Here is an 18057-nt window from a genome sequence, read left to right on the forward strand (position 1 = left end):
AATGTATCTCACCGGAGAAAGCATCCGAGCAAGCAAAACAGCGCCCCTCTGTCTCTGTATGTATAGGCCATCTATCTGATGCTGTCTGGTCCAAAAGAGTATGACATTGTTGCGGCCCGTAGCATTGAATGCAAGGCCTCCCTTGATAAAAAAAAGTATAAAACAAGAGCCAATCAGTGTTGAGCTAAACTGAGTGACCTCAGCTGTGAATGTTCCTGGCGCACCAAAAATGTGTCAAGGGAAGCCAGTTTGAATTTGGTGTCACTCCTATCAAATCGCATCGAGAGCATACATCATTAATAGAAAAAACTTGAATTGTTGCATCTCGTTGTGTTGTTGTCCTTCGGTGACTAGCGAGCTAGCTCAAATTGAACCCTTTCCTAAATTAGCCATGGATGGAGATATGGATTTGGGCTTGTGGTTTTACTTAATTCTCCATACTGGTTAATGATTATAAAGGTGATTCTGATCCAACCATTAATTCATACATTGTGCCCCTGGTCTGAGAGGATGGAAGTTCAATATGCAGCTAGATCTAGAAAGCTAATGTTAATTAGACTAAGCATAGCTGATTTGACGATGTTGAAATGTTGAAGTTGAAATGGTGCTGGAATAGTGGAGGCAGCTCCTGTTTTCTTCGCGACTTGCGGTAACTCTCTGTGGTTGTAAATCCATTGATGTTTTAGTGGTATTTAAGCAAGTCAGCCATATCAGCTATGCTTTTAAAAGGCAGTAAATGAGCCTGAAGGAACTGTTTCTCTGACAGACAAGGCTCTGCTGATAGCCAGGTGAGGCAGTGGTAAAGATTCACTCCATGTTGCTGAAAGGCCAGCTTTATGTAGGCCATCACAGTTTGTGGGCACCGTTTGTCGCCGTTATAGTGCAATTAATGTATTGTTTAGTGTTGAGTTGTGTAGTGGCTTTGCTGGCATGCACCTAAAAAAAATTGTTGAGTTTTCCCCACCAAGACTGACATGCTAAACTAGCCACTGCTCCAGAGTTGCTTTTTTCTTTCTGCGGCTCTTTAAGGTTCCGCGGGGTGCCAGAACAGCCCAGTCTGGCTCTGCCACAGAACCAATTAGGCTGAGGTCAGCTGTAGCCCTGCTGCTGAAACATTGTCAGTTAGCTGGACTTTTGGTTCAGACTTACCCCGAGATTGACAGCTAACACAGAAGGAAGAAGAGAGAGGGGCGATTGGGGGGGAGATAGAGGGGGTGAGAGACCGATTTAATATTCCACCTGAGTGCTTGCTGCTGCTCTACTGTTTCGACAGACAGACAGACAGACAGACAGACAGACAGACAGACAGACAGACAGACAGACAGACAGACAGACAGACAGACAGACAGACAAGCACACAGACAGACAGGCAGGCAGGCAGGCAGGCAGGCAGGCAGGCAGGGAGGCAGGCAGACAAACAGACAGACAGACAGACAGACAGACAGACAGACAGACAGACAGACAGACAGACAGACAAACAGACAGACAGACAGACAGACAGACAGACAGACAGACAGACAGACAGACAGACAGACAGACAGACAGACAGACAGACAGACAGACAGACAGACAGACAGACAGACAGACAGACAGACAGACAGACAGACAGACAGACAGGCAGGCAGGCAGGCAGGCAGGCAGGCAGGCAGGCACTTTTCTTGTGTAGGCATCATGGAAATAGTCTAATTTTTTCTGACCTTTTATTTTGGGAGGTTCTCTGGGCAAAGTCATACACTATGGATATAACGCTGTAATTACTGTGATCGTGTAGTCTGATCAAACAGAGCATTGTGCAGCACAGTTCAGAAAGGTCCTACTGTGCTCATACCCAGAGGAAATCAGGAAATGTAGAAGAGAGACACACCCAGTGAGACAGACTGATGTGTAAGCTTAGCCTACCACTACACACTCTCCTGTAAGGAATCTCCTGGAGAGGATACAAGACTCATCGCTATGGCAGCAAGCAGCTGTCAGTCGAAGAGGGGCAGCCTATACTGTAGCATCTCTGCTGTGACAGGGCAGAAAAGGGCCTCATGGAGGGGCTCAGGTGACAGGACAGACCCACAAGGGAAGAGAGGGGTACAGGTAAAGATAATGGGTCTACTGAACACAGAGCCATGGCAACAGGTAGATACTTAGTCAACTTGACAGCTACAGGATGATTCAGTTAACATTAAACTACTACCAACTTTTAGAAGAACAACTTCTCACAGAGATAATCAGCAGTCCATTCATGGCAGAGGCTACTGCTCATCCATCACCCTACAGTGTTCTATTGTTGAGCTGCAGAAAAACTGACTGCGGGCTAACTATCTTTCACTCCGGCTTGCATACAAATGGGCTGAGGAGAAGGCGATGGCCTTTTGCTGAATTACATTCTCTTTAATCAATGACACCGCAGCGTCTCAGGAAAATATCTTAGGGAGAATGGCGAGGGGACTCTATATCCATCAAGTGTGTGATGTGACTAAAGGATGAGCCAAATGCATCACTATGTCAAGTCCCGGAGAACATCCATCAAAACAAGAAAGGGAACAAGATGATAAAGGGGGAAATAAAAACTGTAAAGAGGAATTATCAAACGATCCAAGGCAAACCGGAGGATTCAAGCAGATTGTTTTATTACTTCTCCCTACAGCCAGACGGATTCTTTCTATAGAAATTCATCACATATTATACATAAAGAGTCCCCTCGGATGAAGAAAGGACATCATTATGTTCAGGAAAGAAGTCTTTAGAAAAGACAATGGAAGGCATTGTGATTGAAGTAAGCATTTTCTTTCCAAACATCCTGAGGATTGAGAGAGATACAAACAATCTATTGCTTTATCACATAGTTAGGACCAGACTCCCTCCACAACAACAGTGTGTTGCCAGATTGGAGACACAGCATGCAAGTGCACTGTTGGGCGCTTGGGATGGCATGATATTGGGACCTTGGTTTATGCATACTGTAATTAGTGAGCGAGCCGCGGCAGGGCCAGTCACATTATGGCCATATCTGCAATGCTGATGTTGTCACTAATGATTTTGAACAGCTCAATTTGATCAGGAGCTTCAGAGAGACTGAGAGACCATTGCATTATTAATGCTCCTCTTCGAACGAGGTGGCATTCAATTATTCAAATGTCGACATTTTGTTGGACTTTTGCCTCTCCCAGGTCCTGCATAGAGTCAGTAAGCTCATAGCTGCCCTGTCAGTGCCTGTTCCCCGGGAGAAGCTACATCCTCTCCAGGGAAAGGAAACACAAAGTGAAAGAGTAGAACAAATGCCCCAGGACTAAATTAGATACCTGCAAACTTCATCATAATATACCATAAATAAATATTAGTTTGCTTGCTTTCTTGGAGGGAAATGGTCTAGCATAGTATCAGTTGAAATACTTTTTAATGAGATTGGAGTGAATTAACTATTAATACTCTAGTCAAGTCTAAACAGCCCAAGAATGAGTCATCATAACATTAATGCCCTGAATTGCTGTGAAAACATTCCTTTTCAGCAGACTCATACAGCAAAGAGGCTTGTTTGCCCTTTTGATTCTTGACCTGGTTTTAAAGGTGGTGAATGATCAGCGGTCAGAGGTTAGAGGTTAGACGTCAGGGGTTGTACCTGTGCGTCCAAGAGTAGGTGCCTCATCAGAGCCATGGACTCCTTCAAGGTGTCTCTCTCTTCAGGCATGAAGGCCTCGTCCTCCCGGGACAGATTGCCGGGCCTGGTCACCATGAAGTGGGCTATCTGGTCATTCAGACTGTTCAGAGACTGGACCGCTAGGAGAGAGAGATAGAGCGAAAGAGAGGGAATAGAGAGAGAGGAGAGGAGAGGAGAGTGAGGTAAAGGAGAGAGAGAAACAAAAAACTCAGGTTCATGCATATTCAATTTGACTCACACCAGTGTTGTGTTTTAGACCACTTAAAGTGAGACCGATTCAAGACCAAGACCGGAGCAAATCAAGTCCGAGTCAAGACCAAGACCGGGAGGAGGACAAGGGGTCTGACACCAAGTTAAGACCGAGACCAGAAAAATGTGAGTCCAATTCAAGACCACGATTGTAATTTTTTATTTTATTATTATTTTTTATTTCACCTTTATTTAACCAGGTCAGCTAGTTGAGAACAAGTTCTCATTTACAACTGCGACTTGGCCAAGATAAAGCAAAGCAGTGTGACACAAACAACAACACAGAGTTACACATGGAATAAACAAACGTACAGTCAATAACACAATAGAAAAAAAAGAACATCTATATACAGTGTGTGCAAATGGCGTGAGGAGGTAGGCATTTTGTCAAATCAACACCATAGTAAGAGTTCAAAATATCCAGTATTTCTGTGTTCATGGAACAGTATTGCTTCTGTCCCTCTCCTCGCCCCGAACCAGGGACCCTCTACACATATTGACAACAGTCACCCTCGAAGCACCGTTACTCATCACTCCACAAAAGCCGCGGCCCTTGCAGAGCAAGGGAAACAACTACTTCAAGGTCTCAGAGCGAGTGACGTCACCGATTGAAACGCTATTAGCGCGCACCCCGCTAACTAGCTAGCCATTTCACACCGGTTACACTCACCCCCCTTTTGACCTACTTCTTTTCCACAGCAACCAGTGATCCGGGTCACGGTACCAATGTTACAGTATTGCTTCTATCCCTCTCCTCACCCCTACCCGGGCTCAAACCAGGGACCCTCTGCACACATCAACAACAGTCACCCTCGAAACACTGTTACCCATCGCTCCACAAAACCCGCGGCCCTTGCAGAGCAAGGGAAACAACTACTTCAAGGTCTCAAAGCGAGTGACGTCACCAACTGAAACGCTATTAGCGCGCACCCCGCTAACTAGCTAGCAATTTCACACCATTCACATTCATATTTCAGAACAATATAGATTCTTTAGACATTGAAAATAGTGAAAAAATGCATGCTGAGGGAAAATAGAGCCACTCTAGAAATTGTTACTAACCCAAACACAGTGGGGAACAATGGGCCTTTTACGCCTTCAGAGAAGGGCTAAAGATTTATAAATTAATGATTTTAATAATAATGATAATGATATGATTATTTTCAATGATGTTCTGATTTAATCTTGTCCGTTTTTGTTGATAAGGAAAGGGTTAACAATGAAGAGAAAAAATATCCAATCATAATTTTTCTTTGCTGGTCTCTGGGGAGATAAATCTAGCTAGCTAAATCAGCCATTGGCTAGGCCATCAGAAGCTAGATAAAGGCATATTCCATTCACCCAATCACATTTTGACTTAATGGGTGGGACCGTTTTTACAAAAACTTATGGAATCTTCTTCCTTCTTGAAGGCCAACAGGTCACTGCGCAATATGGAGCAGTAGCTTCCCACGGTCTAGCTAGCTAGCTTTTGTTATCGGCTAGTTTGCAGTGGCTGCAGCAGGTGTTATCAAAGAGGATGTTGCTGCTAATTTGTTAGCTTCTCCCTTTTCAAGAATAAGTTTCAACAAGAAGTTAAGTTTCAAACGATCATCATCTGGTGAGTGGAACTGTGTTTTTTATTGCAGCGCACTTGCTCTTGTTAGCCATTTCTTTGAAAATAACTTACATGTATGAAACCACACGGGCCAGCCATCATTCGATTTGAACTGAACCGTGTGTTTACAGGCAGTTGCAAAAGCTTGACTTTAGATCATTAGAACCCATTCTCTAAAAGCCACAAAATACACCTGAATGGATTTCTGCAAATATGTAAACACCATGGGAGTCCTCTTACATTTGGAAACTTTACTGTCCTATTGATCAAACAACCATGAAAAGGTAGGCTCTCTCGCCCTCAGATATGTACATAAATAAGATTAACAACTAAAGCTATCAAGAGCAAGATGAGCTCGAATCTAACAAAGGAACATTCGATAAACCCTCTCAAACTTTTTCACGAGTTGGCCGTCAAAATTGATAACGGGGAATTGTAGCCTCCTCATCCTTCTCCAGCTTGCCTGCCAATGCATGCTTATCCCAACCAAGCACCCAAGCTAATTGGCTGAAGTTGGCTAGCTTGCTAGCTAGCTACTTCCAGACACAAGTGAGAGAACACCTCACTCTGACCATTTTACTTGCAGTAGCAGAGCTGGGTAGGCTTTTTACATGTTATCTATCAATCAAATGTATTTATAAAGCCCTTCTTACATAAGCTGATGTCACAAAGTGCTATACAGAACCCCAGCCTAAAAGCCCAAACAGCAAGTAATGCAGGTGTAGAAGCACGGTGGCTAGGATAAACTTCTTAGAAAGGCCAGAACCTAGGAAGAAACCTAGAGAGGAACCAGGCTATGAGGGGTGGCCAGTCCTCTTCTGGCTGTGCCGGGTGGAGATTATAACAGAACATGGCCAAGATATTCAAATGTTCATAGATGACCAGCAGGGTCAAATAATAATCTAGACTAACTAGTACTTTTTTTGTCCATGTTTACACCGGTCATATTCAGCGGGTGTTGGTCATTCGTAAATTCATCAGTTGTTCTGTGCTCTGGCACACTCAGACGAGAGTGCTCTGAAATCGGAGTAGATAGCCAGAGTGAATTTGTGAATGCAAGAGATATGCTAACTGAATAATAGTCGTTCAAGTTCTTGCTAGCAAACCAAATGACACCTGCAACTCTAGCTGTCTATAGCCACCGAAAAATGATATAAGGGGGAAAAAGTCAGTCACTCAACCACTCCTCCAATGGCATAACATGAGATCCTTCTAGCAGCTAGCTAGCTAACATTAGGCTCTGTGTTTTTAGCTTGCTACATAAATAGATATGATAGCCTATTAGCCACATTATGACTGACTTGGGATCATTGCCCTTGATAGTTTGATTGTTTTTCCAGCCTTAATTACATTCATCCATTTTTGTCCAGAATATTGAGTCATTGAAACTGAAACAGTGCATCCCAACGGAGGCAGCAAACAATGTACCAGGCCAGCTGGGATTTACAACCTGATAGCAATAGTTTTTGGACCACCGAGAAATGTATTGGTGAATTATATTAGTCAAGCATTGAACTGCCATAATTTTGCTGGACCCCAGGAAGAGTAGCTGCTGCTTTGGCAGCAGCTAATGGGGATCCATAATAAATACAAATACAAACTGCATCCATCTTTTCTGCCAACAATGCCTTAGTGTTCGGCATGGAAAGTTTAATCAAATATAATCTATTTTTAAAACCTCTTATTATGTTGGTTTTGTAGCATAAACTGGGATTTATTTTTATTTTTGACTGATATTATGATTGTCTGTTTGTTTCATATCTGCAAAGTTCCACTTTAAACTTTAGGTCACCGGTTACTTTGTGTGCTAAAGGTGAATGATTTTTTTCAATGGGAAGTAATTGTTGTCATTTCGATTGGGAAATGCTTAATGGTTGTGTTTTTGTATTCTTATGATTGGGACCTACTGGCTTATTATGTCCGAGTTTAAGGCCTGCTTATCCTTCAACATCATGCTGTATGTGACTGCTGTCTTTCCATCGGCCCTATGCAGTGCTGTAGTGTTGCATGTAGTGGCTATATTCAAATTTGGCAAAACATTCCTAAAACAGCCCTCCCAGCGAAGGAAAGGCACCCTGTGTGAAAAATTCTGTTTTCTTGTTTTTTTTATGAGTTTTCCTATGTTTTTCAGATTTTCACTCTCAAAATCACACAATTTTTTTTAAATAGAAAAAAATACAAACATGTGATGGTCTAAGTCCACAACAATGCTTAAACCACATCAATCTGATTGGGTGGGCCTGTTAGGGCCTGGCTCCCCAGTGGGTGGGTCTCTGTAAACCCAGGCCCATCCATGTCTACGCTTCTGATGCAAACAGCTCATGATGACAATTGTGCTTCACAAATAGCCTACTAACCAACAGTTCAGACTTAACTTTTTCAATACCTGGTGTGCATACCCGTTGTTGCCTTAGTTAGCATGGTAAATATCACAAGTTAAAATGTCTTTCCTACCCTACCGGCTACTGATGTCATTCTGTGAGCTGCTCCATCCCAAAACCATTTGAGAGCTGCACACTCTTGCTGCCTGGAGATGATATTCCTCTGACACTAGGCTTTGTGTGCAGCACGCATGTGAATATAATTCACCTGCATTGCGATTGTGTAGACTACTTTGTGCATGATTTCTCTATTGTACTACATCATTGATAAGTTGTATACTTCCACTACACTACTTTGATACACATCAGTAGGGATTAAGAAGTGAGTTTACGCAATGCCATCTGAAAAAGAAGTGGGTGTATGGCTTATACCTGCGTATACACCTCCACTACACCACTGGCCCTTTGTGTTCTATAAAAAGTGCTCTCATACATGAGTGCTCTAGTATTACAGCTGTCCTTTCAGAATCACCAACCTGTCACACACTGAAGGCCTATAGGTTTGCCACTCCACAAACATGTCTACAATAGATTTAAAGGCTGTTTTAATTGTATTAATGTTTCAAGAAAGGAGTATATATTTGGCCTGGCGAAGCGGTTTTATGCACTGACTGAATGAAAGCTGATAATTATGAGTTTTTTACCCTGCTGGTCTCGGCTAGTCTCTAAAATAAATTAGGAGTCCTCACTGTTTGAGACCGAGTCAAGACCGAGTACAAATGTAACAGACACAGAGACAAGACCGAGACACTCAATATGTGACCCGTTTCAGGAAACTAGGTGTATGTCGTGGGTCACTACTTCACAGGAGAGCCGTTTGAACGTAAACTTTTTTTAAATCAAATGCGTTTTTTGGCAGAAATCCCTTCTCGAACATGTGAACTTTCATGTGCTTTAATAACAAACGTGTATGCCATCTGTAAATACAAATACAATGGTTATATTACGAGCCTGGTTGGTTTAGCCACAGAAAAAGTAAGCAACCTAGGTTCCTGCTAGCCATGACTGGCTGAGATAATGAGTGGGCTGGACATGCTGAAAGATGAGTTTGGATTGGTCTGCCATACAGCTATCTTCTGTCTATTTGAGCTGGTCAGTATGTGTAGGTAATCCTGTTTAACGTGTCTTTTTTAAATGTATCGCCTAGTAAAACTGCATAAGTGTTTCTCTCCACTTTTCTTTTTCTTTTTCTTTATTCTTTCTGGAGGACTGCTAGGGCGAGTAAAATGGTCAGAGTTTGGGTGGGTCTAAAGCTTAAGAGGGTGTGAATGATGTTGAATGGGTGTAGACAAAAGAAGAGCTCTCCAGTAGATACCAAAACATTCAAAGGCCATTTTATCAAAATAGAGGTTACAAGTTTATCAACTTTCAAAGCAGAATTACTTTCCCACTGTTCCTCAAATGTAGTGTATGATATACCATTTTGTAGCTCTGTATCTCTACGTTTATCCAATGTAAAAAACACAATTTCAAATGTTACTACATAATACCAAATCAAGGTGGTCGGTCACATATACCGAGACTGGTCTTGAGTACTACAACACTGTTTCATACACACAAAGACACACACACACAGAGGGAAATAACCACACACATTGTTGTGGACGGAATCACAGAGTCTCCATATGAGACCTGGATGCAGTCTGAGGACAAAGTGAGGGAAATGACCACTGAGAAACTGAAGATGGACCACGGGAAGATTGAGATGGAGCGTGCCCAGAGGACTGGAAACCCACCACTGGCCCAGGTGACAGGTCCGATAGTGATCAAGCTCCTGAGGTTCAAGGACAAGGTAGCTGTTCTGGAAAGAGCCAAGAACTTGAGATGAACTTACTTCCTCAATGAGGACTATTCTGAAGCATGTGTGCGTGCGCCAGAAGAGGAAATAACTTATCCCAGCCATGAAGACTGCCAGGACATTGCTAACATCCGCTATGACAGGCTCATTGTCCACCCTCCCTCCCAAAAGCCTGTGGGTTCGTAGTTTCAACCCCGCAGCACATACACACTTATACAGACCAACTGATTGATGGACTGCTGAATAGTGTTTTTTCTTGCTTTGTTTCTTTTCCATATTATGTCTATCTCTGATAAGCTATCCAGGAAAGGGCAAACAATTGCTCATATTAATACACTGAGTATACCAAACATTAGGAACACCTTCCTAAAATTGAGTTGCCAAGTGCTAACAGTCAGTATCTACATAATGTGTGTGTGAAATGCTTGAGAGTGTATGTGATGTAAACCAATACTTTTTTGGGGACCTGAATATTGACTGGTTTTCATCAAGCTGTCTGCTCAAGAAGAAGCTTCTCACTGTAACCAGTGCCTGTAATCTGGTTCAGGTTATTAATCATCCTACCAGGGTGTTTACAAACATTACAGGAACTACATCATCCACATTGATCACATTTCTACTGATACTGTTAAACTTTGTTCTAAAGCTGTATCCATACCCATTAGATGCAGTGGTCACAATATAGTGGCTATATTCAGGAAAGCCAAGGTTCCAAAAGCTGTATAAGAGATCATACAAAATATTTAGCTGTGACTCATGTGGATGATGTAAAAAATATTTATTGATCTGATTAATAAGGAACAACCAGACGCTGCACTTGATGAATTTATGAAAATGCTTCTTCCAATTATTGATAAATATGCACCTGTTAATGAACTGACTGTTAGAACTGTTAAGGCTCCATGGATTGATGAGGAATTTTAAAAACTGTATGGTTGAAAGAGATGGGGCAAAGGAGTGGCTAATAAGTCTGTCTGCACATCTGACTTACTGCAAAATGAAAAATTATGTGACTAAACTCAACAAAAATAAAAATAACCTGTATTATGAAGCTGTAACGATGTGAGCTGAGAGTCGGGAAGCAAGTTCAGGGAGTGAGTGTTTTAATAAATAAACGTAATATAAAACAAGAACATACGAACAACGCACAGACATGAAACAGAAACACCTGGGGAAGGAACCAAAGGGAGTGACATATATAGGGCAGGTAATCAAGGAGGTGATGGAGTCCAGGTGAGTGTCATAATGGGCTTAACGATTGTGATGGGTGTGAGCTCATAATGAGCAGCCAGGTGACCTAGAGGCCGGAGAGTGAGCACATGTGACAGTACCCCCTCCCCGACGCGCGGCTCTAGCCGCAGGACGCTGACCAAGATGATGATCCCGGGGATCAGGCGCGGACCGGTCACCTCTGTTAAGGCGCGGGAACCTGTCGATCCAGCTGAGGCGCGGGAGCATAGCAACCTAGAGCACCGGAGAGAGAGCATATGTGACAGTACCCCCTCCCCAGCACGTTCGGCTCTAGCCGCAGGACTCCAACCACAGGGACGATCCTGTGAATCAGGAGTGGACCGGTCGCATCCGGCGAGGCGCCAAAAACCTGACGAACCGGCTGAGGCGTGAGGGTCGAGGCACGGGAACCTGTTCAACCAGCTGAAGCACGGCAGCCCGTCGAGCCCAGCTGAGGCACGGCAGCCCGTCGAGCCCAGCTGAGGCACGGCAGCCCGTCGAGCCCAGCTGAGGCACGGCAGCCCATCAAAGCCAGCTGAGGCACGGCAGCCCGTCGAAGCCAGCTGAGGCACGGCAGCCCGTCGAACGCAGCTGAGGCACGGCAGACCGTCGAACCCAGCTGTGGCACGGCAGCCCGTTGAACCCGCCGAGGCACGAGAATCCGACAAACCAGCTGAGGCCTCCCAGGTAGCTCTGGTTCTGACACCCGGACCTGACATCACCTTCAAAACAAGCAACAACTGTCAGGACCCGGTGTGAGAAACAGTCACTAATAGTCGGCAGAACCCAGAAGATGAGGCAGACACAGCAGTACTAGAGACGGTGGTTTAATAAAGGAAAAAGATCTTCAGGCAAAAAATATAAATCCACAACGTCAAAAGTAATGCCAAGAGAAAAAATGAATATCCTCCAAGATACAATGAAAATCCACAAAGTGGTAAGAACAGCAGGGAAAAACAAACCTCAAAAGAATAATCAAAAATAAACAAGAACAAACCCAGAGTACATCAGGAAAATCCAACTAGAGAAATAAATGTTCACAGCATGGCTGGGGCTGGGTGCTAACATACAAACACAGAGCAAAGAACTGAGGAACACTAAGGGTTTAAATACCTACAAGGAAATGAGGCACAGGTGCAAATAATAACTAGAACAAGGGAAAAACAAAAGGTTCAAAAAGGCGCAATGGGGGCATCTAGTGACCAAAACCTGAAAAATCCTGGCCAAAACCTGACAACAACAAAAAACACTCCCTGATGCTTCCCTTTGGTGAGGCGTCATTCTGCGCGTAACAATGGTGACGGACGGGTGTGAGCCATAACAAGCAGCCTGGTGACCTAGAGGCCGGAGAGGGAGCACACATGACAGAAGCCAAGATCAATAATATAAAGAATGAGGGGGAAAACAACTTTGGAGTACTTTAAATAAAAGTATGAGCAGAAAGACAAATTCAACTCCATCGAATCAACTCCATCGAATCAGATAGTTTTGTCATGAATATAAACCATTTGACGTTGCCAACTATTTTAATGAATTTTTCAAAGATAAAGTGGGCAAATTTAGGCAGGTAATGCCAACAACGATCAGTGAGACATCATATTCATGTATAAAAAAAAAATATTTATGAAAGAAAAGCATTGTACGTTTGAATTTTGTAAAGTTAGTGTGGGAGAGTTGAAAGAATTGTTGTTATCGATTTAATAATGACAAACCTCCTGGCATTGACAACTTAGATGGAAAGCTACTGAGGATGGTAGCTGACTCTATAGCCACTCCTATCTGTTATATCTTTAATCTGAGCCTAGAGAAAAGTGTTTGTCTGTCACTTAAACTCCCTCTAGGTCACAGGTGTCAAACTCATTCCACGGGGGGCCGAGTGTCTGCGGGTTTTCGCTCCTCCCTTGTACTTGATTGATGAATTAACATCACTAATTAGTTAGGAACTCCCCACACCTGGTTGTCTAGGGCTTTATTGAAAGGAAAAACCAAAAACCTGCAGACACTAGGCCCTCCGTGGAATGAGTTTGACACCCCTGCTCTAGGTCATCAGGCTGCTGATTATCCCACACACCTGTCACCATCGTCAAGCGCACCATCACCTCATGACACTCACCTGGACTCCATCACCTCCTTGATTCACTTCTCTATATCTGTCACTCCCCTTGGTTCTTTCCGCAGGTGTTATTGACTCTGTTTCATGTCGGTGCGTTGTTTGTTTTGTTTATTTATTAAAACACTCACTCCCTGAACTTGCTTACTGACTCTCGGCGCACTCGTTACATTGTCCTCAGGCCTGGAGGGAAGCCAAAGTCATTCTGCTACCCAAGAACGGTAAAGCAAACTTTACAGGTTCTAACAGCCGAGCTATCAGCTTGCTGACAGTTCTTTGCAAACTGTTGTAAAAATTGTGTTTGACCAAATACAATGCTATTTCTCTGTAAACAAATTAACAGACTTTCAGCATGCTTATAGAGAAGTGCACTCAACATTTACTGCACTGACACAAATGACTGATTGGTTGAAATAAATTCATAACAAGAAGTTTTTGGGAGCTGTTAAATATCAGTGCAGTCTTTGATATTATTGGCCATAGCCTTTTGTTGAAAAACACATGTTTTATGGCTCTTCAACATCTGCCATGTTGAGGATTCAGAACTGTGTCTCTAATAGAACAGAGGGTTTTCTTTACTGAAAGCTTCCCTAATGTTAATCATGTAAAGTGTGGTGTACCGCAGGCAGCTCATTTGGCCCTCTACTCTTTTCTATTTTTACAAATGACCTGGCATTAAGCAAAGCTTGTATCAATGTATGCTGATGATTCAACCCTATAAGCTTCAGCATCCACTGCTAGTGAAAGAGTTGCAGTCTGTTTTGGAGTGGGTGGCCAGTAATAAACTGGTCCTGAACAGCTCTAAAACTAAGAGCATTGTATTTGGTACAAATCATTCCCTAGGTTCTGGAGCTCAGCTGGATCTGGTTTGGCTGTTGCGCAAGTTGAGACTAAATTACTTGGTGTTACCTTAGATTGTAAATGGTCATGGTCAAAACAAATAGATTCAATGGTTGTAAAGATGGGTAGAGCTCTGTCAAGTGATAAATAGATGCTCTGCTCTTTAGACTCCACAAAGCAAGTCCTGCAGGCTTTAGTTTAATCTTGATTATTGTCCAGTTATATGGTCAAGAGCTGCAAAGAAGGACCTAGTTAACCTGCAGCTGGCCCAGAACAGGGCTCTTCATTGTAATCAGAGGGCTAATATCAATACTATGCATGCCAGTCTCTCTTGGCTAAGAGTTTAGGAAAGACTGACTGCATTGCTTCTTGTTTTTATAAGAAACATTAATGTTTTGGAAATTCCAAATTGTTTGCAAACACAACTTACACACAGCACTGACACACACTTACCCCAACAGACATGCCACCAGGGATCTTTTTACAGTCCCCAGGTCCAGAACAAATTCAAGGAAACATACATTATTATACAGCCATGGAACTCCCATCTTAAATGTATTTTATTATTTAACCTTCCTTTAACTAGGCAAGAACAAATTCTTATTTACAATGACAGCCTACCCCGCCCAAACCTTGACAACACTGGGCCAATTGTGGGCCTCCCAATCACAGCCGGTTGTGATACAGGCTGGAATCAAACCAGGGTCTGTAGTGACACCTCTAGCACTGAAAAGCAGTGCCTTAGACCGCTGCGCCACTTGAGAGCCCAAATATAGCCAAGTGAACAACAAACCTGGTTTAAAAAAACTAATAAAGCAAAACTTCACAGCACAATGCCTCTCCCCCATGTGACCTACTTTTTGTGTGTATGCACTGACATGTATGTGTAACTGATAGATGCACGCGCACACACACGTTCATGTTTTTTTGAAATATGTGACCCGATTCAGGAAACTAGGCGTATGTCGCAAGTCACGACTTCACAGGAGAGCCTTTTGAATGTAAAAAAAAAATCTTCTAACATGTTTTGAAATCAATGGAACACAACGGGCCAAACAAGCTGTGCAAACTAAATGGAAACACAGGATGTCTGACTAAAGATTGAAGCTTTCATCCATGTATACAGGTAAGAATCTAGCTACAGATTCAGATATTATACGTTTCTAACTTTGTCAGAAAGTTGTTTTCATTGCAAGCTAAAGCTTGCTGTTAGCTAGCCAGCTGGAGTTCGATGGCTGGTTTGCTAACTAACAATGAACCTAACGTTAGTTGGCTAACTTCAGCTTGCCATGACAATCGGTTTGTATTGCTAGTTAAAGCTTGCTGTTAGCTAGCCAGCTGACGTTACATAATTTCTTGTTACTTTTTTAATTTATTTTTGTACTTTAGTTTATTTAGTAAATATTTTCTTAACTTCTCTAGGATAGGGGGCAGCATTTTCACGTTTGGATGAAAAGCATACCCAAATTCAACTGCCAGCTACTCATCCCCAGAAGATAAGATATGCATATTATTAGTAGATATGGATAGAAAACACCCTGAAGTTTCTAAAACTGTTTGAATCATGTCTGTGAGTATAACAGAACTTATTTAGCAGGCGAAACCCCGAGGACAAACCATTCAGATGTTGTTTTTTTTAGGTCACTCTTTTCATTGGGTTTTCATTGGGAATCCAGATTTCTAATTGACCTTATTGCAGTTCCTATCACTTCCACTGGATGTCAACAGTCTTTAGAAATTGGTTGAGGTTTTTTCCTTTGTGTAATGAAGAAGTACGGCCATCTTGAACGAGGGTCACTTGAAGTGTACTGTTAGAGGCGCAAGACCAGAAAGCTAGCTACAGTTTGTTTTAATCCTGTATTTAACACAGATCATCCCGTCTTCAATTTTAGCGATTATTTATGTAAAAAAATACCTAAAGTTGTATTACAAAAGTAGTTTGAAATGTTTTTGCAAAGTTTACAGGTAACTTTTGAGATATTTTGTAGTCAGGTTGCACCAGTTGGAACCGGTGTTTTTCTGGATCAAATGCGCCAAATAAATGGACATTTTGGATATATATTGACGGAATTAATCGAACAAAAGGACCATTTGTGATGTTTATGGGACATATTGGAGTGCCAACAACAGAAGCTCGTCAAAGGTAAGGCATGAATTATATTTTTATTTCTGTGTTTTGTGTCGCGCCTGCAGGGTTGAAATATGCTTCTCTCTCTTTGTTTACTCTGTTGCTATCCTCAGATAATAGCATAGTTTGCTTTCGCCGAAAAGCCTATTTGAATTCTGACATGTTGGCTGGATTCACAACAAGTGTGGCTTTAATTTGGTATCTTTCATGTGTGATTTAATGAAAGTTGGATTTTTTTTGTAATTTATTTGAATTTGGCGCTCTGCATTTTCTCTGGCTTTTGGCCAAGTGAGACAGTAGTGTCCCGCCTAAACTCAGATTTTTGGATATAAATATGAACTTTACCGAACAAAACATACATGTATTGTGTAACATGAAGTCCTATGAGTGTCATCTGATGAAGATCATCAAAGGTTAGTGATTAATTTTATCTCTATTTCTGCTTTTTGTTACTCCTCTCTTTGGCTGGAAAAATGGCTGTGTTTTTCTGTGACTTGGCTCTGACCTAACATAATCGTTTGGTGTGCTTTTGTCGTAAAGCCTATTTGAATTCTGACACGTTGGCTGTAGTCACAACAAGTGTAGCTTTAATTTGGTGTCTTTCATGTGTGATTTAATGAAAGTTTGATTTTTATAGTAATCTATTTGAATTTGGCGCTCTGCATTTTTACTGGCTTTTGGCCAAGTGGGACATTAGCGTCCCACATATCCCAGAGAAGTTAACTTTATTTCTTGAACTGCATTGTTGGTTAAGGACTTGTAAGTAAGCATTTCACGTTAAGGTCTACACCTGTTGTATTTGGCGCATGTGACAAATAACATTTGATTTAAATAAGATTGTCTGCCTTTCCATCCATTGCCATGGTGACCTGTCAGCTGAACTAATTTGCCTCACACTGGCTTTACTTTCGCATCTCCACCTGTGAGTCTCCCTCCTTGTTCAGGCTGATCTCTCCCATGTGCATTCTGAGTGCTGAGCTCTAATCCCTGCCATCCCCATGGCTACAGCACTATGCTCTCCTGGCTGATCTCTAATCCCTGCCATCCCCATGGCTACAGCACTGCGCTCTCCTGGCTGAGCTCTAAACCCTGCCATCCCCATGGCTACAGCACTGCGCTCTCCTGGCTGAGCTCTAAACCCTACCATCCCCATGGCTACAGTACTGTTCCTTCCTTGGCATCCCCATGGCTACAGTACTGTTCCTTCCCTGGCATCCCCATGGCCACAGCTACAGTACTGTTCCTTCCCTGGCATCCCCATGGCCACAGCTACAGTACTGTTCCTTCCCTGTCATCCCCATGGCTACAGTACTGTTCCTTCCCTGTCATCCCCATGGCCACAGCTATAGTACTGTTCCTCCCTGGCTGAGCTCCATTTCCTGTCATCCCCATAGCCACGGCTATAGTACTGTTCCTCCCTGGCTGCGCTCTAATCCATCCCAAATCTCACTCCAGCCCATTTGATGCATTTGTTCATGCTGTAAACTCTGGCGATCATGCAACCCTTTGTTTTTCAGCCACGAGAGTCGATGCATCAATAAATGCAGCACTTTTGAAAAAAACACACTATGCTTACTTCATAGATACCTTACTGTGGAAACTGTAAATGTACTGTATAATGGATAATGACTATCTTCACTTCAATAGGTGGCTGTGTAAACCAAACAGGCTACAGTACAGATGCCATATCGGAATTTGAGCCAGTTTCACACAACAGGAAAATATTCCTGCAGCAACAGGAAATGTGAATTGTAATTAATATTTTTTTTTTTGTAAGGTTTGATACATTTTTCGTTAGGGTAAATCAAGTCTAACATTTTTAAGTGGAACTTACAAACTTTAGAAGCCTTTGCAAACGTCAAGGTTTTAATGTTCTGCTGTGAAGAAAAAATTCCTGCAACAGGATGATCAAATTAAGACATGGCATCTGTAGCTGTCTAGGGTGGATGTTGTGCTTGGCTAAGCCGCGAGGTCAGGTCAGCTCATCAGACATGAGAGCAGATGACCTTTGACTCTCAGGGTGGCCACGAGGTGGAAAGGAGAGGGTGACCTGCATAGTGGGTTGAGAGGTCAGC

At 42.7% G+C, this 18057-nt stretch overlaps 1 protein-coding gene across 6 annotated transcripts in view; it reads right to left on the reverse strand.

The window, feature by feature from the left end:
• Positions 1-18057, reverse strand: part of LOC139555316 (kazrin-like) — a 301708-nt gene that overhangs the window by 250915 nt on the left and 32736 nt on the right. For all 6 annotated transcript variants that reach the window (XR_011670986.1, XM_071369024.1, XM_071369032.1 and 3 more), the window contains exon 2: positions 3611-3768. Coding sequence is in view for 5 of the 6 variants with exons in the window: in XM_071369024.1 (XP_071225125.1) it covers positions 3611-3768 (158 nt within the window). In the remaining variant the exon portion in view is untranslated. The remainder of the gene's footprint in view (positions 1-3610; positions 3769-18057) is intronic.

Source organism: Salvelinus alpinus, chromosome 2, assembly GCF_045679555.1.
Source record: "Salvelinus alpinus chromosome 2, SLU_Salpinus.1, whole genome shotgun sequence".
NCBI lineage: Eukaryota > Metazoa > Chordata > Actinopteri > Salmoniformes > Salmonidae > Salvelinus > Salvelinus alpinus.